Source organism: Centruroides sculpturatus, unplaced genomic scaffold (assembly GCF_000671375.1).
Source record: "Centruroides sculpturatus isolate CEXI.00-Female unplaced genomic scaffold, Cexi_2.0 scaffold27, whole genome shotgun sequence".
NCBI lineage: Eukaryota > Metazoa > Arthropoda > Arachnida > Scorpiones > Buthidae > Centruroides > Centruroides sculpturatus.
This window is the reverse complement of record NW_019384318.1, coordinates 41,146-68,213: the sequence shown is the minus strand read 5'-3', so window position 1 is coordinate 68,213 and position 27,068 is coordinate 41,146. Positions and strand designations below refer to the sequence as shown.

Below are 27,068 nucleotides of genomic sequence, written 5' to 3'. Positions count from 1 at the left end.
AACCATTCTCCTTTTTATTTTATTCTTGACTTTTTCCGGACACTAAGAGACTCTATTTTTTTAATATTCGTCGATGGTTCGAACGGGCCCGCAATGAGGAGCGATCGGATGGAGAGGGATGGGGCCCGAAACAGACTACTCGTAAAACATTTCGAAGGTTTTTCGACCGCTTAAATTCGATCCTAAATCGCCAGAATGATAGGTTGAAGCCTTAATCTTCTCAAAAAAGGCCTCACCCAAATAAAAAATAACGCGTTAATCAACTGAAAAAAAACAGTTTTTACTAGGGCCTTTTTGAGACAGTCTTTAGAAACTTGTATTATAGTTTATTTTTAAATAAAATTTACCAAAAAACATACAATCTGTAACAAACACTTTTGAGGCCTTGGTAAACGTTACACTGGGTTCCGAACGGTCGTTACGTTCCAGCTTAAGCAGATTTAAATATTATCATGATCCTTTAAATTAATAATTTAATGGTTAAAAAATTAATAGACTTTCGCTTAACGTTTTATTCACATTAATAATTCATTTGTATTATTTATTATATATTATANAACATTTTTAAAACGGATTTTAATATAAGTTTAAAATGAAAAGAAATGGTGTTAAATGTGGGAAAAAATTTATACGAAATTTCTCTAAATTGTCAATCGGCTCGCCAGTGATCGAGTGGATGAAATAGCTGAAAACACAGTCGTGGGTTCGCTTCTGAGTAAAGAGTTGACCATGTAGAGTTTTTTGCATTTTTTAATGCATCTAATACCACAGTAGATTCCAGTTTCCCACAGTCTCTAACACTTAAATAGGAGCAGTTTTCATGTTCCAGTTTTCTCCTTGTATCTACCACCAAGGGAGGTTCCAGTTGTTTCATACTGTCTAATACTTAAATAGGGATAGTTTCTCAGATTGTCTAACACCAAGATAGGTTTCAGTTTTCTCATAGTGTCTAACAACAAAGTAAGTTTCAGTTTCTCATAGTGTTTAACACCTAAATAGAGGGAACTTCTCATAGAAGTCTTCGTCATTGCAGATCGCCCAAGTGTTGCGTTACCTTATTCCATCAATACAATTGTAAATTGTCATTATCTGTACACTTTATTATTATATCAATTAACCAAAAAGTCAATTTTTCTTATACTTTCTATTAAAAAAAAATTATCAATTAACACATCTCACAAAGAAAGAAACGAGAAAGAACACCCGATTTAACAGTTTTATTACAGAAAATAAAAATAATATAGATTTTTTTTTATAGAAGTAAAGCGTAAACTTTTAACATTTTTATCGATTCATACCATAATCTCAGAATATATAAATACTCCTAATATCAGAATTAACGCTCGAAGTTTAGACGTTACACAATAGACGAACGGTAACGACAGTATAAAGAGCAGATTACTATTTTCTTGGGGACAAATCGGGATATTTTTGCAGACTATCGATCAAAGAGACGTTTTATCTGAAAGATTCTTTATGATAAAATCCATTCTTTGCAACTTTCTAAAGCGTTTTTTTTTTTTTTTTTAAAGTAGCAGCCTACAAAAGGGGTGTGACGGGAGTGACGTATTTTTTTGATTGATCCACACATTGAACGTCAGGTGTGTAGAGTCAATCGATTCGAGTAGAGAGCGGAATGCGAACTGCACCACGGACTACGATGTACTATACCAAGACTTTCCATAGAGCCAACATCAATCTGGATTAATTCTGTCAAATATGTCGTCTCTACGTGAAAGATTCCCTAGTTGTCAGCCGTTTGCCTTGAAAAATTGATATATTTTATTCTCTACGTTAAAGAAGGAGCAATTAAAAGGTGAGTTTACTTAAGCTTAAACCTATAGAATTTAAATTTACTTCATAAAATAGTTTTCGTGCTTTACGTATGATAGAAAAAGTTCTTTATTTTTTTAATATTAATAATCTAAACGCATTCTTCGGTTTGACATGTAATTCTATGGAGTCAATTCGCCATCCTTAGACTTTTCTTTACGTGTCTCGAGTGCATAAATATGTCAGAATAAAACTAAATATTTACTTATTAAAATAAATAAGGAATGAATTAAAATTCTACAAATTTTCAGCTATTAAATTTAAAGATTTGGCCCTCATTTTAGGGGAAAATATCGAAGATACGAGGCGAAAATTCTTGAAATTTCCCTAACCTGTTGCGAAATTTTTCGAAACTCGTACAAAGAGCGCTTAATTCTTAAGTGATTATCGATAAACAGCGTATAAATTTACTTTCCATTATCAAACAATACGATCATCGATTAAAATTCTAATGGCTTCAACGATTACCCCATTCACTTATCCTATAAATAATGGAAGAAAATCCATTTAACATAAACTAAATTTTAGAATTTATTTTATTATATGAAGTTTCCTACGTTAGTTTCATTTTAGTAAATTGACTAAAACAACTGTAAGTGGACACGCCTTCCATAAAGGTGATTAACTCGACTAAAAATACACTACAAGAGATAACAGAAGACAAATTTATTCCCGTGTCTCGCGTGTGACGTAGAGATGAGAGGTGTCACTATTGGGAGTGCATCTATAATAGGTTTATATGTAAATTCTTTTGTATGTAGAAGGACTCTGGGGTGGTCCATCCGGATACATTGGGCCACTCTCACTACCCGACTGACTCATTGTGGGCCCGGTCGAACCCATAATGGGCTTGCTAAAAGGACCCTGTGAGCACTAAGAGTTAAAAAATGGATGGAATATTCTTCCTTTGCTCCTTGCTTGAGTTTAATAAAGCTTAGTAATGAAGTGTGGACGATTCTACGAGCGAGTCAATAATGTTTTTCACCAATGTCGTTATGGCAACTTGTGTCAACAGTTTAAAATTATTGTGTAGAGTGAAAATAAAGAATCCATGTTGAACTTTGAACTTAGAAGAGCTCGTGCCACGATTAGAGAAGCTTCTATAATGTATTTTAATTATTGTTGACATTCTCTATAAATAAAAGTCAACTAAGAGGAAAGAATTAAAATCTACTAAAAGTTTCATTTAAATTAATTAAACTAAATGGAAAAATATAATTTTCTGGCATGAAAAATGAAAGAAACGTGCGATTCGTGCTATAAAATTATCACTTTATTTAACTTATATTTTTGAATTTTTTTTTAATGACTAATAAACATCAGGAAAAATGGTAAAATTATTTAATTTTAAATCAAAAGTATGAATTTTTCAAATTGTTTTCTAGTGAAAAAAATCGATATCAAATAGAATTAGCACAATAAAATATAAAATATGAATTCTATAGATTTGCACGCAATCATATTTATTATTATTATTTTCTTACGTAACAGTTGGAAGAGGAGGTTCATATTTATTATTATTAAGAACCATTCTCCTTTTTATTTTATTCTTGACTTTTTCCGGACACTAAGAGACTCTATTTTTTTAATATTCGTCGATAGTTCGAACGGGCCCGCAATGAGGAGCGATCGGATGGAGAGGGATGGGGCCCTCGTAAAACATTTCGAAGGTTTTTCGACCGCTTAAATTCGATCCTAAATCGCCAGAATGATAGGTTGAAGCCTTAATCTTCTCAAAAAAGGCCTCACCCAAATAAAAAATAACGCGTTAATCAACTGAAAAAAAACAGTTTTTACTAGGGCCTTTTTGAGACAGTCTTTAGAAACTTGTATTATAGTTTATTTTTAAATAAAATTTACCAAAAAACATACAATCTGTAACAAACACTTTTGAGGCCTTGGTAAACGTTACACTGGGTTCCGAACGGTCGTTACGTTCCAGCTTAAGCAGATTTAAATATTATCATGATCCTTTAAATTAATAATTTAATGATTAAAAAATTAATAGACTTTCGCTTAACGTTTTATTCACATTAATAATTCATTTGTATTATTTATTATATATTATAATGAATATTTTACACGTTATTGTTATTTATATTGAATTCGTAACCTATATTTTAATTATTCCTTTCAATACTTAGCACAAAAATCTATCGACGCTGAAAATATAGGTTGCAATTAGCATTATTTATTTAAAATATTTTTTAAAAGAAATTAATTTTTAAGGAATAAAACAAATTTCTAAGATCCTTCTCCTTTAGGGTCTTAGAAATTTGTTTCAGAATTTATTGCTTCTTTAGAGACTAGAAAATGGCTCCTATTTAGGTATTACAAACGTAAAGAAAATCAAGAAAACTGCTTCTTTAGAGATCAATCTCTAAAGAAGAAAGCCCACCAGAGGCTGTGAACACTGGACGTGGGTTCGTGCCTCTCCAATCATCTGACCACGTGGAATTGTCCAAGCTTCTTCGCGTTTATAACACCTAAATAGGGACCACATTCACATAAAAAGCCCTCCTGGGAAACACCTCTTCGGCAGATGACCCATTTTGCTGTATACAAACAAACCAACAAACTCTAAAGTAGAAGAAGAAACAAACTTATTATTAAAAGCTTTATAAATAATAGGAAATAACGAGTTATGACGTACAGAAGGAGTGGTATCTTCCAACATAAAGGAGGTTTAAACACGCATCAATAATTATTTCGACATTAAACATATAATTCGACTGGAAAACACTCAACCGCTTTGACAATTTCAACGCGTGGTATCAAAAATAATTGCTTCCTCACCAATCGACAGAGGGACAATAATTATTAATAGCTCGTAAACCCGTTTATTTAGTGAGGGGGGAATAAATTATAAAACGATTAAAATGACAAAACTGGAGTCGCCATTTGTCGTCGGCAACGGCGACGACCAGACAACCAGAACGGTTTATTTATAACTTAAAATAAATTCGAATTCTCTCCTTCTTCGACTTGTTTACAGTCGAGTTGTCTAATTTTTCTTATTTGTAATTTATAAATCGAATTACTTACATTTAATATTTGCCTCGTAAATCCGAGAGGAGAGGGTTCGGCTCTTAAATTCGTGTTATAAATATATAACAGAAATTTACGAGTAAAAATAAATAAAAAAACAAATGAAAAACGAGCTTGGGGAGTTGATTCTTATTGGATCTTCTTTTAAAATGTCTGCGTTGACGTCTCGTCTTCACCGATCCTGTTTTAGATAACTCGCTTCGCCCCCCCCTCCTCTTTTTTTTCGTTTAACAAAACAAATTTGTTAAACTTTTCCTGTCAAAGATAACGTAAAATCTCTTCCTATATTATCGTTAACACCAAATGGTGAGTATATAAAATTCTGCTGAATCGACTCTCTTGAAAAATTTGCTGGCAAACGACACGGTTAACTGATTTTAGGTCCACCCCGCCGTATACGTTAAGGTGTATAAAATCGAAATTACGCACCTATGCAGGCATCCACTGTAATAAGGAAAACGACGGGGTGGTCCTAAAGTCGGTTAACCGTGTCGTTTGCCAGCAAATTTTTCGAGAGAGTCGTCAATTTACGAAAGTGGGGTCATAGGTCACAGCGTTACAAAAGTAAAAAGAGGTTAAGACGAGCGGTAAGTGATGAACAGTAAGAAGCGATGGAGCTCGTTTAGAACTATTTTTGCAGAATTTGTAAGTAATGAAGTGTTTAAATAGAGCAGCGATTTAGTCCTTAAGGTAGTTAACTGACTTCCGGACCATCAGGTAACTATATACACACACAGGCAGAGTCCCAAAATATTGATTAAACCTGTCGTTTGCAAGCAATTCGGCAAGAAATCCAGAAATTTATGGATGTAATTTGCATACGAAATAATTACGGAAACAATTTTTTGCAAAGTTTTGTAAGTATTTGAACAGAACAGAAATTTAGCTTTACTACGGTTAACCGACTTTTGGGCCACCCTCGATCAAGTTACGTTGAATTTTTGAAAGTGTAGAAAGTATCATTATCAAATTAATAGGATAAGTTAAGATAATCGAAATATTTTAATTATTGATTAGAAAACTCGATATAGAATAATTGCTTTTATCTAGAATGATATATAAAGTTACTACCACATNCATGGGAATTTTTTCTGTATGTGTGTGTGGAGGGCCACTTTGAAGCTTAATAACTCCTGTGATTTTTGTCGAAAATTTCTGAAATTTTGCAGGAAAGTTTGTGTTTTAGGGGGATCGATGCAGTTAAATTTTGGAGGTTAAGGGTCGAGGGGTTGGATAGACAGAGGGTGGTCACGTGTCGTATCTCGAGTAGGATCGGGCTTAATGATTTTAACTCGTTACTAAAATTTGCATTTTTTTTTCTTATAGAACTCATCGCTACTCTCAAATTAGCCAATAGGACCTCTGCGAGAAGCTGGCCCCTATTTATGTGTTGGACACGTACCAAGAGGGTTTGCTTCCCAGTAAGGTCCTCTACGGGAAGCTGGACCATACTTAGATGTTTGACACGTGAAGAGTGCTCGGAAAACCACGTGGGCAGCACGTGGGTGAGGCGCAAGTCCGCGACCGTTCAGTAGTTTTATCCACCTGGCCAGTAGTAAACCACTAAGACATTGCGATAAAATAATTAGGAAAAACGATTAAGCCTACACTAATTCATGAGTATCCAATTTAATCGTCGTCATTATCGTAACGTCGCTTTCTGCACACATGGCATTAAATTAAAATTTTACGTAAATGTAATTAAAATACTTTCTGTAAGTATTAAAAAGAAGAAAATAAATCCTTCATTTACGATAAATTTCCTTCACTTTAATAAATTTAAACTGAAAGTTTGAAGTTTTAAACTTCTGTGCCAAAGGGAAAATTTTTAAAAAATAAAGGGAAAAACCTGTCTGGAGTGATATTTAGTAGTCTAAATTCGACCAAATTTGATATTCTGACGTTTCCGGATGTGCGAAAGAGATTTCTGCGAAAAAAGATTTAGTTCCTAAACACACTGGGGGACTTTTAGCGCTGCAAACGGAAAAAAAAAGTAACTTTGGCACAATTTATTAGTGTCGTAACTTTCAAAGAGCATTTACAAAAAGATTTTACGAAGAAAGACACGTTCAGGTACGCACGTTTATGACCATGGCTGCTGATCTGCAATAATACGAATGGTATTTCGTATGCCTGGGCAGTTTTATGACGAGAAATTAATCGTAACACGTGTGCATTACGTCTAGTGTTTTTTTTGGGGGGGGGAGGCCACTCGTTGCCCACAAGTCTCTTAGCTGCGAGTTTTAGAACTAAATTTTCTCCGTGGAAATCTCTTGTGTCCATGAAATTCCGACATCGGCTCTTGTTGGATCTTCATGTCTTTGATGCTCTGTTTTTGCTAGTTGCTAATCTGCAAACATTCCCTACATTTTGGATATTTTCTTTATTCATTCCATAAAATAAATCACAAAAATAAGAAATTTTCATCATTAATATTCATTATCATAAATTTTCATCAGTTTGATCAAGATCTTTACAATTACGATGAAGGGAAATCAAAGATTAAGCTTTAAGTTTTGATCTGCTAGGAACATATCGAAAATTTTATTTCATAACTAAATATAGATTATTTCTATATGAAATTTTCCGAATAGATATGAATAAATAATTGTCTAACGATCTATTTTTCGATCGTTAAAGTTTAATTTGAAAACGTACACATATCTTGTGTATGCGTACAGTACATTAAAAACCCCCCAAAATAATTAAGAATTACGTTTAATTCTTATAAAACCCGGGTCTGTCCGGTATTTTTCTACATAATTTACTTAGAATAGTTATTAAAATTTGTTTTATTTTTATGAAATATTATATAGGACTATTTTATGAGTCAGTAGGCTTTTATTATTGAAAATTTTATTATTAAATTAAATTTCTCTGAATTCAAATTTCAACAGTCGCATTATAAATGTAAAAATTATTCAACTTAAGTGATTTCTTAAAACTAAGGTCTCTCAGCGAGATAGTTCTTCTGCAATTGGAAGGTACTCAGCTCTATACAGTTACAGATGTAGAATAAAAATATTAGAAGTGAACAGTGAGACGAGGCCCTAAAAAGGCCCACAGTAGCCCTATTGATACTACCACTAAACACTGTTAATTGGTCGAGGGTTCGCACCCTACCAATGGACTGACTGCCTGGAACTTTCCAGGTTTTCTTCACGTGTCTAACACCTAAATTAGGATCAATGTCCTATTTAGGAGGAAATCCCCCAGGAAAGTTTTGTATAGGATATCCTCTTCAGGAGAAACTTTTGGAGATTCTCTTGATGAGGAACCCTTGGAGATCCTCTTGATGAGAAACCCTTGGAGATCCTCTTGATGAGGAACTCTTAAAGATCCTCTTGATGAGGAACTTTTAAAGATCCTCTTGATGAGAAACCTTGGAGATCCTCTTGATGACGAACTCTTAAAGATCCTCTTGAGGAGAAACCTTTGGCAAATTCTATCAATCCAAACCAATCCAATAAAGCAAAGCACGTCGATCATGTTCGGATATGACTCTTTCTCTCAGAATTTGAATGCGAGGCCCTACAGAGCCTGCATTTCCACAGGATATGCTTTACTCCGAATATCTTTGTGGCGAGCAATAGTCTTCTAAAACTTTCTTCACACACATCTATCCCGCAGCATATTGATTACTTCAATATAAATTAAATTTTTGATTACTATTTATGTAAATATGGCATTTTAATATATTTTGATTTATGTTATAATTTGCCAAAACTTTTAAAATAAATTTGTAATTCAAATTAGTTTACGAAAATAAAAATCGAAAGAGAGAATTATTATTATTATTATTTTCTTACGTAACAGTTGGAAGAGGAGGTTCATATTTATTATTATTAAGAACCATTCTCCTTTTTATTTTATTCTTGACTTTTTCCGGACACTAAGAGACTCTATTTTTTTAATATTCGTCGATGGTTCGAACGGGCCCGCAATGAGGAGCGATCGGATGGAGAGGGATGGGGCCCGAAACAGACTACTCGTAAAACATTTCGAAGGTTTTTCGACCGCTTAAATTCGATCCTAAATCGCCAGAATGATAGGTTGAAGCCTTAATCTTCTCAAAAAAGGCCTCACCCAAATAAAAAATAACGCGTTAATCAACTGAAAAAAAACAGTTTTTACTAGGGCCTTTTTGAGACAGTCTTTAGAAACTTGTATTATAGTTTATTTTTAAATAAAATTTACCAAAAAACATACAATCTGTAACAAACACTTTTGAGGCCTTGGTAAACGTTACACTGGGTTCCGAACGGTCGTTACGTTCCAGCTTAAGCAGATTTAAATATTATCATGATCCTTTAAATTAATAATTTAATGGTTAAAAAATTAATAGACTTTCGCTTAACGTTTTATTCACATTAATAATTCATTTGTATTATTTATTATATATTATAATGAATATTTTACACGTTATTGTTATTTATATTGAATTCGTAACCTATATTTTAATTATTCCTTTCAATACTTAGCACAAAAATCTATCGACGCTGAAAATATAGGTTGCAATTAGCATTATTTATTTAAAATATTTTTTAAAAGAAATTAATTTTTAAGGAATAAAACAAATTTCTAAGATCCTTCTCCTTTAGGGTCTTAGAAATTTGTTTCAGAATTTATTGCTTCTTTAGAGACTAGAAAATGGCTCCTATTTAGGTATTACAAACGTAAAGAAAATCAAGAAAACTGCTTCTTTAGAGATCAATCTCTAAAGAAGAAAGCCCACCAGAGGCTGTGAACACTGGACGTGGGTTCGTGCCTCTCCAATCATCTGACCACGTGGAATTGTCCAAGCTTCTTCGCGTTTATAACACCTAAATAGGGACCACATTCACATAAAAAGCCCTCCTGGGAAACACCTCCTCGGCAGATGACCCATTTTGCTGTATACAAACAAACCAACAAACTCTAAAGTAGAAGAAGAAACAAACTTATTATTAAAAGCTTTATAAATAATAGGAAATAACGAGTTATGACGTACAGAAGGAGTGGTATCTTCCAACATAAAGGAGGTTTAAACACGCATCAATAATTATTTCGACATTAAACATATAATTCGACTGGAAAACACTCAACCGCTTTGACAATTTCAACGCGTGGTATCAAAAATAATTGCTTCCTCACCAATCGACAGAGGGACAATAATTATTAATAGCTCGTAAACCCGTTTATTTAGTGAGGGGGGAATAAATTATAAAACGATTAAAATGACAAAACTGGAGTCGCCATTTGTCGTCGGCAACGGCGACGACCAGACAACCAGAACGGTTTATTTATAACTTAAAATAAATTCGAATTCTCTCCTTCTTCGACTTGTTTACAGTCGAGTTGTCTAATTTTTCTTATTTGTAATTTATAAATCGAATTACTTACATTTAATATTTGCCTCGTAAATCCGAGAGGAGAGGGTTCGGCTCTTAAATTCGTGTTATAAATATATAACAGAAATTTACGAGTAAAAATAAATAAAAAAACAAATGAAAAACGAGCTTGGGGAGTTGATTCTTATTGGATCTTCTTTTAAAATGTCTGCGTTGACGTCTCGTCTTCACCGATCCTGTTTTAGATAACTCGCTTCGCCCCCCCCTCCTCTTTTTTTTCGTTTAACAAAACAAATTTGTTAAACTTTTCCTGTCAAAGATAACGTAAAATCTCTTCCTATATTATCGTTAACACCAAATGGTGAGTATATAAAATTCTGCTGAATCGACTCTCTTGAAAAATTTGCTGGCAAACGACACTGTTAACTGATTTTAGGTCCACCCCGCCGTATACGTTAAGGTGTATAAAATCGAAATTACGCACCTATGCAGGCATCCACTGTAATAAGGAAAACGACGGGGTGGTCCTAAAGTCGGTTAACCGTGTCGTTTGCCAGCAAATTTTTCGAGAGAGTCGTCAATTTACGAAAGTGGGGTCATAGGTCACAGCGTTACAAAAGTAAAAAGAGGTTAAGACGAGCGGTAAGTGATGAACAGTAAGAAGCGATGGAGCTCGTTTAGAACTATTTTTGCAGAATTTGTAAGTAATGAAGTGTTTAAATAGAGCAGCGATTTAGTCCTTAAGGTAGTTAACTGACTTCCGGACCATCAGGTAACTATATACACACACAGGCAGAGTCCCAAAATATTGATTAAACCTGTCGTTTGCAAGCAATTCGGCAAGAAATCCAGAAATTTATGGATGTAATTTGCATACGAAATAATTACGGAAACAATTTTTTGCAAAGTTTTGTAAGTATTTGAACAGAACAGAAATTTAGCTTTACTACGGTTAACCGACTTTTGGGCCACCCTCGATCAAGTTACGTTGAATTTTTGAAAGTGTAGAAAGTATCATTATCAAATTAATAGGATAAGTTAAGATAATCGAAATATTTTAATTATTGATTAGAAAACTCGATATAGAATAATTGCTTTTATCTAGAATGATATATAAAGTTACTACCACATAAAATTCTATCTACAGTTGTAAATTATATTTACTATTACACTAAGAAAAGAAATAATAGTCGATATGTTTGACCTTTATTTTATTAAATAAACGATAAAAGAAAGGAAGAACAATGGCGGGGTAGACGTTATTCTCCTATAATTCGTCTAGAGTAATCGTGAGGGCGTAACACCATCTCACACACCGTAACAATAGCTTTTATGACGAACGAACACTCTGCAGTAAACTATAATATAAAATTTCCTCTTTTTCCCCCAAAATTATTGCCGATTTCTTAAGCAGAAAAAAATGTTTCAGAAAGTGACGAAAATGAAAACGAAACTTCACTTAATAATTTTAATAAAAGTCACGCAATCAAAACGTTATTCTAGACGTTCCTTAATCAATAATCATAAGATCGAAAAGTTACGTTTGCAATTATCTTCTTCATCATCATCATCTTCTTCTTCTTAGCTTTCAACACTCTGCTATGGGGTCAATTTGGTCAAAACCTGTCTACTCGACTCTTTCCCAACTGCGTAACTCCATTACCTGCATTGCCAGCATCTTAGTTTTCTTTTACGCATCTCTGTCTTGTGTTAATTCATGGTGTTAGTTTTCCTCTCCATGCTTTTAACATCAACAAACCGCTTCATCCGTTTCTCTTCAATAAACACTCTCACTCTTCTCAGCATCTCTTCGTTTCTAATCTTTGTACCACTTTCATTGCAATCCCCCAAAATTCCTTCCTGGTGGTGGCATTTACTCTTCCCTTAATTATAAGCCGGATTTACAGCTACAGTTTACAGGGCCCGTCAACAATAAGCTAGTGTTCAAGGCCTCGCAAGGGCCTTTTAAATTAATTATTAATCGATAGAAGAGAAATAGTCCCTTATATGCCACACCGTAAACTAACCACAAAGCTTAAATCTAGTCTTGATTATACGTACAGTACAGGCCGCATTTGTGAATCAAGTATTGTTTATATAATATAATATTATATATATAAAATATCTTAAATTTATACTTAAAATACAAGTGAAAAGAAAAATTGCCTTTTATCTATTCTAAATTCGGATATTTTTATATTTGCAATTTAATACATAAATAAATAATTGAAATGGATATAAATGGACAGAGACTGTCGGTCTGTATATCCGCATTTAAATTGTAAATAAATTGTAATCGCCGTATATCTATATTTAATGCAGATATAAAGTTTTGCGCTTTGTGGGAGGTGTTTGACAATACAGATTTGACCAAAAGTCAGTACAGTATATTTTAAGATCGTACGAATAGTTCTTTAAAATATATCTCGTTTAACTAACTTTTGAGCCACCCCATGTAATAAATTATAGAAAAAGTCGAGTTACATTACGTTAAAAATTAATAAGGAATTAATAGGAATTCACTTTATATGAGATGTGTATAACGCAGAAAGAGAGAGGTGATGTATAATTTACATGAAGTGAAGTGAATTGTATACTGTAGTGTACATTAAACAAGTTATAAATCGTTTATTATCTACCATGCAAATAGCATGACTAAATATAGTATCATTCTAATCACTGTGTCGTGATAATTTGACATAAATAAGGATCTGTCCGTAAATTATAAGGGGGAAGAGGTGTTATTAGCTTAATCCAGGATACACGCGTTACGTAATTTATGGACGATTCTTTATCAGAAAGTTACGCAACTCGTTGCTTGATTTTTTCAAATTTTTGTGTTCGGTCGTATCAGTTAGTTGTAACGTTACACTATTAGATATTATTTGCGTAACATAACGTAACCTGACCAAAGATCTGGTCGTGCGGAGTTTACGTGTCTAACACTTACATAGGGGCTAGTTTCCCATAGAAATGCAGCTTATTCATATGACCTGTTGTAGTATATGATACAGTATACAAGTGTACTGTGTATATGCATGACGGGTTGCAGTTTTCTGGAGAAAGTTTATGTGTTTTGATCTCTTCGTAGCAACAAGGAGCTTCGTAAATTTACTCTTAAATTCGAGGAGCCCAGTAGAAATGCGTTGTTTTTTTTTTCAAACCGTAGACATACACAAAAGGATGTGTTTATTGGATGTAGATTACATGTCAATTCGAGTTATGCCCAATGGAATTCTAAACTGTCTCGACGTTTTTTCAAAATGAGTCCGAGTAGATGGAAACAAATGGAGATAAATATGTTTTTGCTTTCTGTTAGGGATGGGGAGTAGGAGTCGGGAGTTGAGGAGTCGAATCTTTTTTATGGGAGTCGAGAGTCGTGTATTTCTGCCGACTCCTCAACCTTACTTTCTGGAGATAGAGGTGTTATGATCAGACGAGTGTTTGTGCCAAATATGAACTGATTTGCGGTAAAATTTGGATGATAATTCGGGATCCAAGAATTGTATGCTGTGACAGATTATCTTTTGATAGTCAAATAATTAATCAGAAGTTCTAGGCATACTTCATCACAATATATATTATAGAGCATTCCGAATCATCTTCATCTTCTTCCTACTTTTTATACCCATTCCTAAGCTTGCAGTTTCCTCAATAACACTTAACTCTTGTAATTAAGTATTGTTTTTCTAATCCGAATTAAATAAATATTATATCTGAGCAAAGTAATTGGCAAAAATACAAGATTCATTTATTCGATCGAAGTAGTCATCGTGGTAGGATATCTTCGTGGAGAAAGATTGTCGTTTTTCTTATGAGATTATATCCCTTCCCTTTCACTATCTCTACATTTCCAAGTGGAATTAATCCTCTTCTGCTTTTCTAATTGCTACAATAATTAAAGTACTATCGACTAATTCTACACCCGATGGAATTTGGATTTTTTTCTCTATTCTACACACGATCTATACACAACGAACGTTTTTAGTCCGAAGTTAAAGACTCCCAGGAAAAAAAAAAAATCTTATTCTCTGATAATTATAAACTGGAAACGAGTCAATTATAGAATCTACTTTTTATAGAATAATCCAGGAAATACAGACTACATCTGGATTTATTCGATATTAAAATCTATAGTATAACTACAATTATCTCGTAAAAGTAGATCTATTTAGGCTTTTATAAAATGGGGTGGTTTATGAGTGTGTTACAAGTTCTTTAGACCGAGTAAACTACTCGTAAACTATATTCTCTTACAGCTTGTTAGAGCTAGTAGCGCACTTTTATGCGCTAGTCACACTCTAAGAAACTCTAAGAGGGTCATAACCTCACTCTCTTAGAGTTGGTAGTACACTTATAAATAAGCAAATATAAGAGCATCTTTAATGAACACTGACGAACTAATGCCGAATAAAAGATGCTCTTTTATATAGAAAGAAGACACAACATGAATTATCTTATCGAAGATAGTTACAAAATGGAATAGCGATCTAAAAATATTTTTCTACAAAAGTGACATTCAGAATTCAAACCAGAATACGAGAACACAGACAGAATGAGTCCTTCATCGATTCTGAATGGAAGCTACTATCAGAGAACAAGCATTAAAGCTCCCTCTAAAGATAAAAGATGCTAGGCAACATCACATTAAGCACTTTTTCCTCCAACTTATCTCTATTACACATGTTTTATATTCACATTAATGCATTTTGGAGTATTTTTACAGTCAATATCTGCTCTCCTGAATATTATTATCTTTTATTAATTTTGGAAATATTTTATTTTTAAGATTATTTAGACATTTGCCATAAATTTGGATTAATTATGGGTGTTGTTATTAATCTTATTCATCTAAAAAAATCATTATGCGGTTTCCCTGGAAACTGCTATTTAGTTTAATTCTTTTCTTAGAATTATATCTCGAGGGATATTTTATAAACATAATTTGCATCGTTTATGAATATATTTTATGATATTCTTGCCCAAAATGACTCATTAAAGTTGCGTAGTAAGTAACCTCTAAGCTTTAATGCATAAGGGGTCGAAGCCCTTCCAATAATAATTTGAAATTCGTGAAGCTCTTATCTGTATCCTAGTAACTCATACTATATAATACAATTTAAAGCCTCACGGTTTTAGAACCTCACATAAGCTTATATTGGCTCTAATAGATGCTGTATGAGGCCTTGAATAAGCCTCATATACCTTTAGACTTATACGAGACTTTCAATAAGCCTCATATAAGTCTAAAGCTGTGTTTAACTTGTTCCTGATTATGCTTATAAAAAATCGTCATATTTTGATTTTTATTAATTATATGATGCTAATTTTAAATATTAACTAAAATTCCAGGATAATATCATGTTTGGAAGCTCGGATACAATAAAAAAATGGAAAAATGACATTTAAAATCGACGTCACACTACGAATTTCCATCGTATCCGGCTTGTTTATCTGATATTTAAAACGAATTTTTTTAGGAGATTTTATAGGACGAGAACATTCCGACAGAAACTGGAATTTAAATAACGACAAGATAATTAAATCTAGAATAAAACGATGCGTTGATTAAACAATTTTATCGTGTTAAGATGCATTAAATAAACACTTAAAAAAAACATTAAACACTAAAGCAGTTTCTACAGAAACTGCATGACGACTAGGCCAACAGTTGATTCAGTAAAAGAATGTAACCGGCCCAGTCGATCACGTGAACACCTCATCACCTAGCAACCGAATAAGGTGGTACGTTCACCTGTCAGATGTAACAATATCTTCGACAATATCCCAGTGCAATTTCGTTCCAGGAACATATTTTAAACATGGACTTGTCGCGCAGGTAAGATACTTTTACAGGGGCTATCCGTTTCTCTTAAGCTCAGACGATTTCTTTCGATTTTAAACGATTATTTTAATTAATTTCATTCGGATTAAAGTCAAAATTATTGTTACAAATTAAATTTCGTTACCGGTTTAAATTTTTAATTAATTCTAGCTTTAAAAGAACCGACAAAAGAATGATAAATTGATCTGGAATTGGGAGATGACTCGAGATTTTATATATACATTTTCTTTTCCGTTTTTTTTTTAAGAACGAAGAAAACATCTTTAATCGGATNTTTTTGATATATTCTATAATATGAAAAACATATAATTAAATTCTATATAGAATTTTCTATTTTAATAACGATTTATCAATAATAACGAACGATTTAATAACAACACGTTTACGTGATTAGAAGTGTTTATGTGGAAAGTATCGATATTTGTTTCGGTTTACCATAGACTTTAATTCTCGAAATGTTCAGATTTTATGGGAAATTCTTTTTATGCATTTTAAACACACAACGAAGTGTTAACTGAATCTGTTCAAGTCTGGTGTGTTCAGTTAACACTTCGTTGTGTTCGAGTATGGTGTTTTATTGTATTCAATTCTGGTGTCTTCTTTGTATTCAAGTCTATTGTCTTCAGTTAACACTTTATTGTGTTTAAAAAGTCACAGTTAACTGAAGACTAGACGCTTTCAGTTAACATTTCATAGTGTTTAAAAAGCATTTAACAAATAAAGGCACGGTGGCAAATAACAAATAAATTATTTTTGACTCGATTAAATGTGGATTTACAAATCGATTTAAGGGTCTACGACGGATTCGGCCATAGACAATTGCCTAGCACGCCCAGGCCCTTGATGACGGTCATGCTTATTACGAGGAAGTTACACAGATGTGTACAAGACGAATGCATTGTAGAGTAGTCAGCGATGACAAAAAAATAGACACAAAATAATACAGAACTAGTCTATTCGACATTTTCAGTGAGTTTACGGTGTCTTTATTCTTGTGTAGAATGCATTAATTAGCTACTTAAATAGAGATTTATAAAGATCCTATTTTACGATCACGTTTTTATGATTTAATTGGTTCCCGAATAACGTCATTAACTCATAAATCGAACTCGAATTTCCCATAGAATCTGTATTATAAACTGAAGTTGTATTCCCGAGGACAAATCCTTATTCTTTATAAGGACAGCAAAGTAAATAATATCCTTCTTATACGCTGTTATCTCGATGATTTTATGTTAATTTACTTAAAAATAAAGCTCAAAATTATGGAATATCACACAATTTTGAAGTTAGTTAGTTAGGAAAATATTTGAACAATGTAATTCAATAGGAATATATTAAATATAATCAAAATTTGATTATTATTATTATTATTATTATTATTATTGCTTAATTTAATAAAATTACAGATTATTATCGAATAAAAATTTAAAGAAAAGGAAACGAGGAATTGCTTCTGAATTTTCCTTTTTAAATTTAGAAATATTTTTTAAAAAAAACTTTGAGAATAACTACGGATTGGCCCGTAAGTCGCTTTACCATTTAAAAATGGAATAAGTTCTTTAATGTTGTAATAAAGTACAGGAAAATGGAATTTTTAAACAATATATGGAAAATGACGTCACGTAAATGATTCCCCCATTCTTCGCTTCGCCAGCACGTGCTCTTTCTTGGCATTTTTACGTGCGATCGAAATTGGTTTGATGCTAATAAATCGCGGGATAGCATATAGAACAATGGAGCATACTAAAATTCCAGGGAATAAATTGTGAAACAAATTAAATATATATATATATATATAGCCTAACAAGAGAAAAGTTATTAAAGTTATAAACGGTAAAGCGACTTATGGGCCACCCCGTATTTGTTGCAACGAATACAATGAGTAGAGAAGGTTCCATACAATTCCCTTCCATAGAATTAATAATAAATTTAAAACATTGTATGTTAATTTCGATAATTCTGTTCCACACGAACTGAGATTACAATTTTTTAAATCAATAATCTGTTCATTAAGGAAGAAACTTCTGATTTTTCTTCCTTTTTTTTTTTAATTATCTCTAACAAGAAACGTTTTGATTGCTTTTTTTATAATTGATTTCTGATTTTCACGCTTATTTAATGTAGGAAATTGTAAACTTAAGTAGAATAGAACGTAGAGTAGAATATAATGGAATAGGGACTAGAATATGGACTATAATATAGAATATAGAGAAGAATATGGAATAGAATATGAAGTATAATATAAAAATGTAGTGTTTAATCTTATTTAAGAAAACGCGAGAATTAATCGAGGCGGCATTAGGGTTTTAATGGAATGTCTTATCGACGATACGTCTTAGATGTGGAATTCGTAAGAAGAAATATCAGCGATTTATTTTCGCAATAACGTGGAGAAATCTTGACAAATGGAAGAGCATCATCAATATCAATAAATTTGATCATCAAGGAGGAGAGCGGAAGAAAGAAATGGCTAACTCGATTACTCTTAATGCGCTTCGTGTCGCTCAAATAACCTGCTTAAGAGAACGAAAGAAAAACCTTGTTTAAATCAATGCGCTTCAATGAAGATGGATCTGTACTACTTATTTTAAGCTTCGTTTCGCTTCGAATAAACTTTTACAAATTCCAAACTTTTCCTCGTGCCCATACTCTAATTATTGTTCTAATTAAATAAAAACAATTTCCTTCAAGATTGTTTTTAAAAGTAATGGATAAAAGTCCCTCTCTAGTAAAATCTGTGTCATATTTTCCTATTTAGACTTAGGGAATATTTTAAGAGGGATAGAGGGAGAATATAAACTCGAAAATATTAGAAAAATACCTTATTATTATTCATTAAATACTCTTATTTATCTTGCTTGTATCCTGTAACTCCAATTTCATCCCTTTATAATTAAGTTAGAAGAAACTTTGAAGGCATACGTAAGTCAGATGACAATGTACTTTAATGATGTTTTAGGGGGTGATCCACCCCTTCCTCTCCACACCAAACCCGATAAACATAATCGAATGTAGAATTTAACCGTGTGTAGGTACTACACTGTAGTCATGTATACATGATGGGACATTGAAACGCCGAGAAAAAATTCATGGAATTTTTTCTGTATGTGTGTGTGGAGGGCCACTTTGAAGCTTAATAACTCCTGTGATTTTTGTCGAAAATTTCTGAAATTTTGCAGGAAAGTTTGTGTTTTAGGGGGATCGATGCAGTTAAATTTTGGAGGTTAAGGGTCGAGGGGTTGGATAGACAGAGGGTGGTCACGTGTCGTATCTCGAGTAGGATCGGGCTTAATGATTTTAACTCGTTACTAAAATTTGCATTTTTTTTTCTTATAGAACTCATCGCTACTCTCAAATTAGCCAATAGGACCTCTGCGAGAAGCTGGCCCCTATTTATGTGTTGGACACGTACCAAGAGGGTTTGCTTCCCAGTAAGGTCCTCTACGGGAAGCTGGACCATACTTAGATGTTTGACACGTGAAGAGTGCTCGGAAAACCACGTGGGCAGCACGTGGGTGAGGCGCAAGTCCGCGACCGTTCAGTAGTTTTATCCACCTGGCCAGTAGTAAACCACTAAGACATTGCGATAAAATAATTAGGAAAAACGATTAAGCCTACACTAATTCATGAGTATCCAATTTAATCGTCGTCATTATCGTAACGTCGCTTTCTGCACACATGGCATTAAATTAAAATTTTACGTAAATGTAATTAAAATACTTTCTGTAAGTATTAAAAAGAAGAAAATAAATCCTTCATTTACGATAAATTTCCTTCACTTTAATAAATTTAAACTGAAAGTTTGAAGTTTTAAACTTCTGTGCCAAAGGGAAAATTTTTAAAAAATAAAGGGAAAAACCTGTCTGGAGTGATATTTAGTAGTCTAAATTCGACCAAATTTGATATTCTGACGTTTCCGGATGTGCGAAAGAGATTTCTGCGAAAAAAGATTTAGTTCCTAAACACACTGGGGGACTTTTAGCGCTGCAAACGGAAAAAAAAAGTAACTTTGGCACAATTTATTAGTGTCGTAACTTTCAAAGAGCATTTACAAAAAGATTTTACGAAGAAAGACACGTTCAGGTACGCACGTTTATGACCATGGCTGCTGATCTGCAATAATACGAATGGTATTTCGTATGCCTGGGCAGTTTTATGACGAGAAATTAATCGTAACACGTGTGCATTACGTCTAGTGTTTTTTTTTGGGGGGGAGGCCACTCGCTGCGCCACAAGTCTCTTAGCTGCGAGTTTTAGAACTAAATTTTCTCCGTGGAAATCTCTTGTGTCCATGAAATTCCGACATCGGCTCTTGTTGGATCTTCATGTCTTTGATGCTCTGTTTTTGCTAGTTGCTAATCTGCAAACATTCCCTACATTTTGGATATTTTCTTTATTCATTCCATAAAATAAATCACAAAAATAAGAAATTTTCATCATTAATATTCATTATCATAAATTTTCATCAGTTTGATCAAGATCTTTACAATTACGATGAAGGGAAATCAAAGATTAAGCTTTAAGTTTTGATCTGCTAGGAACATATCGAAAATTTTATTTCATAACNGACTAATTCTACACCCGATGGAATTTGGATTTCTTTCTCTATTCTACACACGATCTATACACAACGAACGTTTTTAGTCCGAAGTTAAAGACTCCCAGGAAAAAAAAAAATCTTATTCTCTGATAATTATAAACTGGAAACGAGTCAATTATAGAATCTACTTTTTATAGAATAATCCAGGAAATACAGACTACATCTGGATTTATTCGATATTAAAATCTATAGTATAACTACAATTATCTCGTAAAAGTAGATCTATTTAGGCTTTTATAAAATGGGGTGGTTTATGAGTGTGTTACAAGTTCTTTAGACCGAGTAAACTACTCGTAAACTATATTCTCTTAGAGCTTGTTAGAGCTAGTAGCGCACTTTTATGCGCTAGTCACACTCTAAGAAACTCTAAGAGGGTCATAACCTCACTCTCTTAGAGTTGGTAGTACACTTATAAATAAGCAAATATAAGAGCATCTTTAATGAACACTGACGAACTAATGCCGAATAAAAGATGCTCTTTTATATAGAAAGAAGACACAACATGAATTATCTTATCGAAGATAGTTACAAAATGGAATAGCGATCTAAAAATATTTTTCTACAAAAGTGACATTCAGAATTCAAACCAGAATACGAGAACACAGACAGAATGAGTCCTTCATCGATTCTGAATGGAAGCTACTATCAGAGAACAAGCATTAAAGCTCCCTCTAAAGATAAAAGATGCTAGGCAACATCACATTAAGCACTTTTTCCTCCAACTTATCTCTATTACACATGTTTTATATTCACATTAATGCATTTTGGAGTATTTTTACAGTCAATATCTGCTCTCCTGAATATTATTATCTTTTATTAATTTTGGAAATATTTTATTTTTAAGATTATTTAGACATTTGCCATAAATTTGGATTAATTATGGGTGTTGTTATTAATCTTATTCATCTAAAAAAATCATTATGCGGTTTCCCTGGAAACTGCTATTTAGTTTAATTCTTTTCTTAGAATTATATCTCGAGGGATATTTTATAAACATAATTTGCATCGTTTATGAATATATTTTATGATATTCTTGCCCAAAATGACTCATTAAAGTTGCGTAGTAAGTAACCTCTAAGCTTTAATGCATAAGGGGTCGAAGCCCTTCCAATAATAATTTGAAATTCGTGAAGCTCTTATCTGTATCCTAGTAACTCATACTATATAATACAATTTAAAGCCTCACGGTTTTAGAACCTCACATAAGCTTATATTGGCTCTAATAGATGCTGTATGAGGCCTTGAATAAGCCTCATATACCTTTAGACTTATACGAGACTTTCAATAAGCCTCATATAAGTCTAAAGCTGTGTTTAACTTGTTCCTGATTATGCTTATAAAAAATCGTCATATTTTGATTTTTATTAATTATATGATGCTAATTTTAAATATTAACTAAAATTCCAGGATAATATCATGTTTGGAAGCTCGGATACAATAAAAAAATGGAAAAATGACATTTAAAATCGACGTCACACTACGAATTTCCATCGTATCCGGCTTGTTTATCTGATATTTAAAACGAATTTTTTAGGAGATTTTATAGGACGAGAACATTCCGACAGAAACTGGAATTTAAATAACGACAAGATAATTAAATCTAGAATAAAACGATGCGTTGATTAAACAATTTTATCGTGTTAAGATGCATTAAATAAACACTTAAAAAAACATTAAACACTAAAGCAGTTTCTACAGAAACTGCATGACGACTAGGCCAACAGTTGATTCAGTAAAAGAATGTAACCGGCCCAGTCGATCACGTGAACACCTCATCACCTAGCAACCGAATAAGGTGGTACGTTCACCTGTCAGATGTAACAATATCTTCGACAATATCCCAGTGCAATTTCGTTCCAGGAACATATTTTAAACATGGACTTGTCGCGCAGGTAAGATACTTTTACAGGGGCTATCCGTTTCTCTTAAGCTCAGACGATTTCTTTCGATTTTAAACGATTATTTTAATTAATTTCATTCGGATTAAAGTCAAAATTATTGTTACAAATTAAATTTCGTTACCGGTTTAAATTTTTAATTAATTCTAGCTTTAAAAGAACCGACAAAAGAATGATAAATTGATCTGGAATTGGGAGATGACTCGAGATTTTATATATACATTTTCTTTTCCGTTTTTTTTTTAAGAACGAAGAAAACATCTTTAATCGGATTAACCTTATTAAATAAATGTCAATAGAATAATGTAAACAAGTTTCCTATTTCCTCATTTATTATATATTTTTCTTATTTAAAAATAAAGAGAAATTAACTAACTTTTAATAAATTATATCTAAAATCGATTGGAAATTTTTCTAGCGAATAAATTAACTGATGTAATTTATATTTTAAATATTTATGCAAATGTTCTTAACGTTTTTTTTAAATATTATTTCTATTGTAGAAGCGTAGTTTAACACGCAATTTCTCTTAAACAGCATAAAAATATACAAATAAAATAAGAGAAAATAATATTTAAAAAAATGCTATTTTTAATGTTTATAAATTAGAAAATAATGCAACATCTTCGAATTTCATTTCTCTATATTTTATAATGCAAATACTTTAAATTTACTTTTTATTTTTAAAAAAAAAATACAGCAATTTTCTATATAAATTTTCCTCTAATTCTATATTAAAGTTTAAACTTTTAAGTCAGGAGAAAGACGTGATAACGTAATAAAAAAATATATATATATTAAGATAAACAAAAGGGTATTAAAATTAAATTTAGAAGAGTTTTTTAATCTAGGAATTTCATTTGTCAGTTTAAAAATTGCAATAGTAGAACCATAATATCAGTTTAATTCCTTTGATGGAGAGGAAGAGGAAAAAGAGAAAAACTCCAGCATCCTCCCACGCTTTTGATGAAACGGGTTAACGACCTGAGAACAGAATTTCGTCTATCAATTTTAAATATATTTTTCTATATTAAAAACCGATGTTTTTTGATTATTTAAGGTATTCAGAAGAGAAGAATTGTTTGCCATAATTAATTAGCGTGATAATTAAGTTATTAGCATAAATATTTGAAGCGTTTTTAACATGTAGAAACGAACTTGTATGTGCACTAGGAGTTAATTATGTATACTTGTTCAATTTTTTTTTTCGATTTTCAGAAGGAAATTTTCACTTCAAAGAATTAAATTTATTCTTAATTTTGTAATAGTGAAGTTTAAATTGCAACTTATATTAAATTATTATAAAAGTTTACAAGTACTTGAGCTATATTTCAGTTTATTGTTTGGAGAAAAGCGAGAAGAATTCTCGCGTGTGTAATAAGCAATAACCATAACAATTTTTTTTTAATTTATGGAGAAAAATTCTATTTAATAACAATGTTATCTGACTAGAAAACAGCTGGAAATGTTTCTAAATAAAATCGATTTTTATCTATTCGACTGCTTGGAAAAGTGAGTAATAATCGAAAGAAACTTTCGAAATTTTCTCTTTCTCGCTTTTCTAAAGAGTTCTGTAATTTAAAAGGAAGATAAACGAGATAATAAACGTCAATTATCCATCATTCTGTACGAGATACAAATTAGTTTTGTCGAGAAAATTAAGAGTATTTTCTAAGAGGAAAAAGAAAAATACATTTTTTTTTTTTCCTTCGGTAGCATGTCACGTTTGCATCTCATTAGCCTGATTGCTTAAATTTGAAGGGATGACACGCTCTTCTCGCTCCTCCTTTCTCTGGTCGCTCTTCCAGACCATATGCACTTAATTAAATAGAGGAGTTTGAGCGCATGCGTTACGGATGTTGCTTCTGGGAGATTGATGCGAGAGATCAGATTCTTCTTCAGATGTATTAGAGTATAGAAGCGACAATCTCTTTTGCAAGTTAATTTAATCAAATCGTGTTCTTTAATACTTTTTACGTCCTTCTAACTGAAACATAAAAAAAAATTATTGCTCTCCTTTTCACTTTTTTCTCTTCTTTCCGCTCTCCAACTCTAACTTTTAAATCAACTGTTCGATAAGTAAACTAAGGTAAGTCTATACGTTATTAAATTCTTTCCAAAAATTACTTTTTAATGGCTTAAAATTTTAAAAAAAAATAATATAATTTTACTTTAAATTATCATTTTTTTAAATCGATTCCTCGACGAATTTAGTTCGCTTATAAATATTTAATTACCTATATTAAAAATTTAAAAGATAAATTCGTGCAAGCTTACCTTGTTTAGCTCTTTGAAAATGTTTAAATTAGTTAAAAATAAATCAAATTATTAATATAAAATTCTTATTTATTACTAGGATACGTCAAGATTTAGTAAAATCATTCAAAATAAAATAACTTTACTTAATTAATAAGCCGAGAATTTATAGAAACGTATGCAAAATTTAAGTAAATTTCTTAAACATTAAATGCTAAATTTATCTTATTTAAAAAATAATATTTATCTTTATTTCTTTCTTGGGTTTTCTCTTTATTCTAAATTATAGTTTCTTTTTATTTATCATTTTTTAAAAGATTCAGTGATAAAACATCATTTTTGGAAGTAAAATAATAATTAAAAGTTCAGCGAACTTCAACTAAAAAATGAATTTGATAAAATAATATATTTTTTGTGGCAAAAATTTTAATGTTTTAAATTATAAAACTGAATTCTGAAAATGCGAAAAAATAAAACTTATTCTTTAAATTACTAAACAATCGAAAAATTTACCTAAGAATTAATATGCTTTGAAATAACATTTTACATGGTAGATTATATTTATTTAAAATCATGATGATCATCATCATCATTGTGTGGCATCATAGATCTTCAAATCCGCCATTACTGAATATTGGTAGTTGGTCGCGGTTTCGCTGCCAATCGCGCGAGTTTTTCGGGTATTTTCATGTGTATAACGCCTAAATGGGGCCAGTTTCCCATTAAAAGTAAGCTACTTCTGAGAGGAACTCCCTTGGCAGATCACTCAAATGTTGCTTGCTTTATTTTATAAATCCAGTCCAAATCCTCCACTACAACTCTCTTACAGGTTTGTCCTCCATTCTCAATTGCTCCTAATCTTGTTCCATATACTCAATTCATTTTCTCGTGTATTTCCTCTTCCTCTTTTATCCCTTCTCTGGACAATTCTCCTTTATTCCTCCATGATGATAAATATTCTTAACTTAAATTTTACCAAAGACCTAACGAAATTAAGAACCTCGAGTCAAGTATATAACACAGTCGAACCTCTGAACAGCGGTTTCTGACGAGAAAATAAAAAAGTGGCCGTTATTGAAGGTTCGACTGTATTAATTTGTGAATTTTTTTCTTATTCCTTCTTACAGAAAAATGAATTTACTATAAACAACTTTCTAGAATACAGTAGTAATTAAATTACAATATAGGTGAAACTAAGACTTTTCAGCTACCCTGTATGAGTTTTTTGTTTATATATATATATATATTTAATTATCAAATGTATTTTCAGAGGTCAAGATGTGGATGATAATGCAAAAGCAGAGAGAACTGAATGAGAAGAACAAGAGCGACGAGAGGCCAGAACCGGAAATGGGAAGGAAAGTAGTCCAAAGAGATCTAACAGACAAGAGAAGAAGATCGGCAACGAGAGGTACCTTAGTGTGCATCGTTATGTGTGGATCTCTTCTATTGGCTCTAGGCGTGGCTCTACTCTGCACCGGCCTTCTAGAACCTAAATTCAAGGATAACCCCATGCCATGGTTGGTCACAGGACCCACTTGCATCGTACTGGGTATATTGGTACTGTTATTATCTGTAGAAATAATCATCAAGCTGCGTAAAATCTCGAGCTCCGATGTGGACGAAGAGGGCCTAAAAGACGGGGGTTGGAGCAATTGCAACATGGATAAATCCATGCCACCCGTACAGAGCGTTGGAAATCCTCCAGTTTCGGTAGTGGTTCAACCCCCCACTCCCATGGTGTTAGATCCCACTAAATTAGACTCGTAATGCCTCGTTTATCTCGTGTTTTAAACATTCCATAAAAGTTCTTCGCGTTTTTATCGACTCAATCTTCCTGTGGTAAAGTCGGATCCACGAATATTAACACAGTATACAGTACATATATAAACATAGACCTATATCTATGTATAGATATAGATTTGGGGGAGGTTTCGGAGGAAAATCGAAGCAATCGTGCCAACGTAACGAAGGAAGATGAATTTTATCATTTGAAACAAATATTTTTCGTTCTGATTGCAGGTGATGAATATATTTTCATACTAAAGTACGTCTCTGATTATTTTTTCCCTTCTCCTCCTCCTCTTCTTTTTCCCATAAAAAATTATATTTACTAATACACATAATTGTATTTTGTACGCTATTAATTTCTCAGAAAACTTGTACATTTGACTTATTTTAATTATTATTAAAGTTGAATTTTTGAATAAGTTTCTTACAGTTTATCTCTTAAGATCAATGATTAGAGCCTTAAA

At 32.3% G+C, this 27,068-nt stretch overlaps 1 protein-coding gene across 3 annotated transcripts; it reads left to right on the top strand.

Annotated features, from left to right (window-relative positions):
• The first annotated feature begins 1,520 nt into the window (after positions 1 to 1,520).
• On the top strand, positions 1,521 to 26,962 carry LOC111624210. Of its 3 annotated transcripts, none has more exons than XR_002756537.1 (2): positions 1,521 to 1,816; positions 6,208 to 6,419. XR_002756537.1 is itself a non-coding variant. In XM_023367021.1 (2 exons), the coding sequence occupies exon 2, from the start codon at positions 26,092 to 26,094 to the stop codon at positions 26,581 to 26,583; it is 492 nt and encodes a 163-aa protein (XP_023222789.1). In that variant the 5' UTR covers positions 1,521 to 1,816; positions 26,084 to 26,091; the 3' UTR covers positions 26,584 to 26,962. The 3 variants fall into 3 exon arrangements, 2 of the variants coding, with proteins under 2 accessions (XP_023222789.1, XP_023222796.1); XM_023367021.1 differs by lacking the exon at positions 6,208 to 6,419 and adding an exon at positions 26,084 to 26,962; XM_023367028.1 differs by lacking the exons at positions 1,521 to 1,816; positions 6,208 to 6,419 and adding exons at positions 24,581 to 24,646; positions 26,084 to 26,962.
• The last annotated feature ends 106 nt before the right edge of the window (positions 26,963 to 27,068 follow it).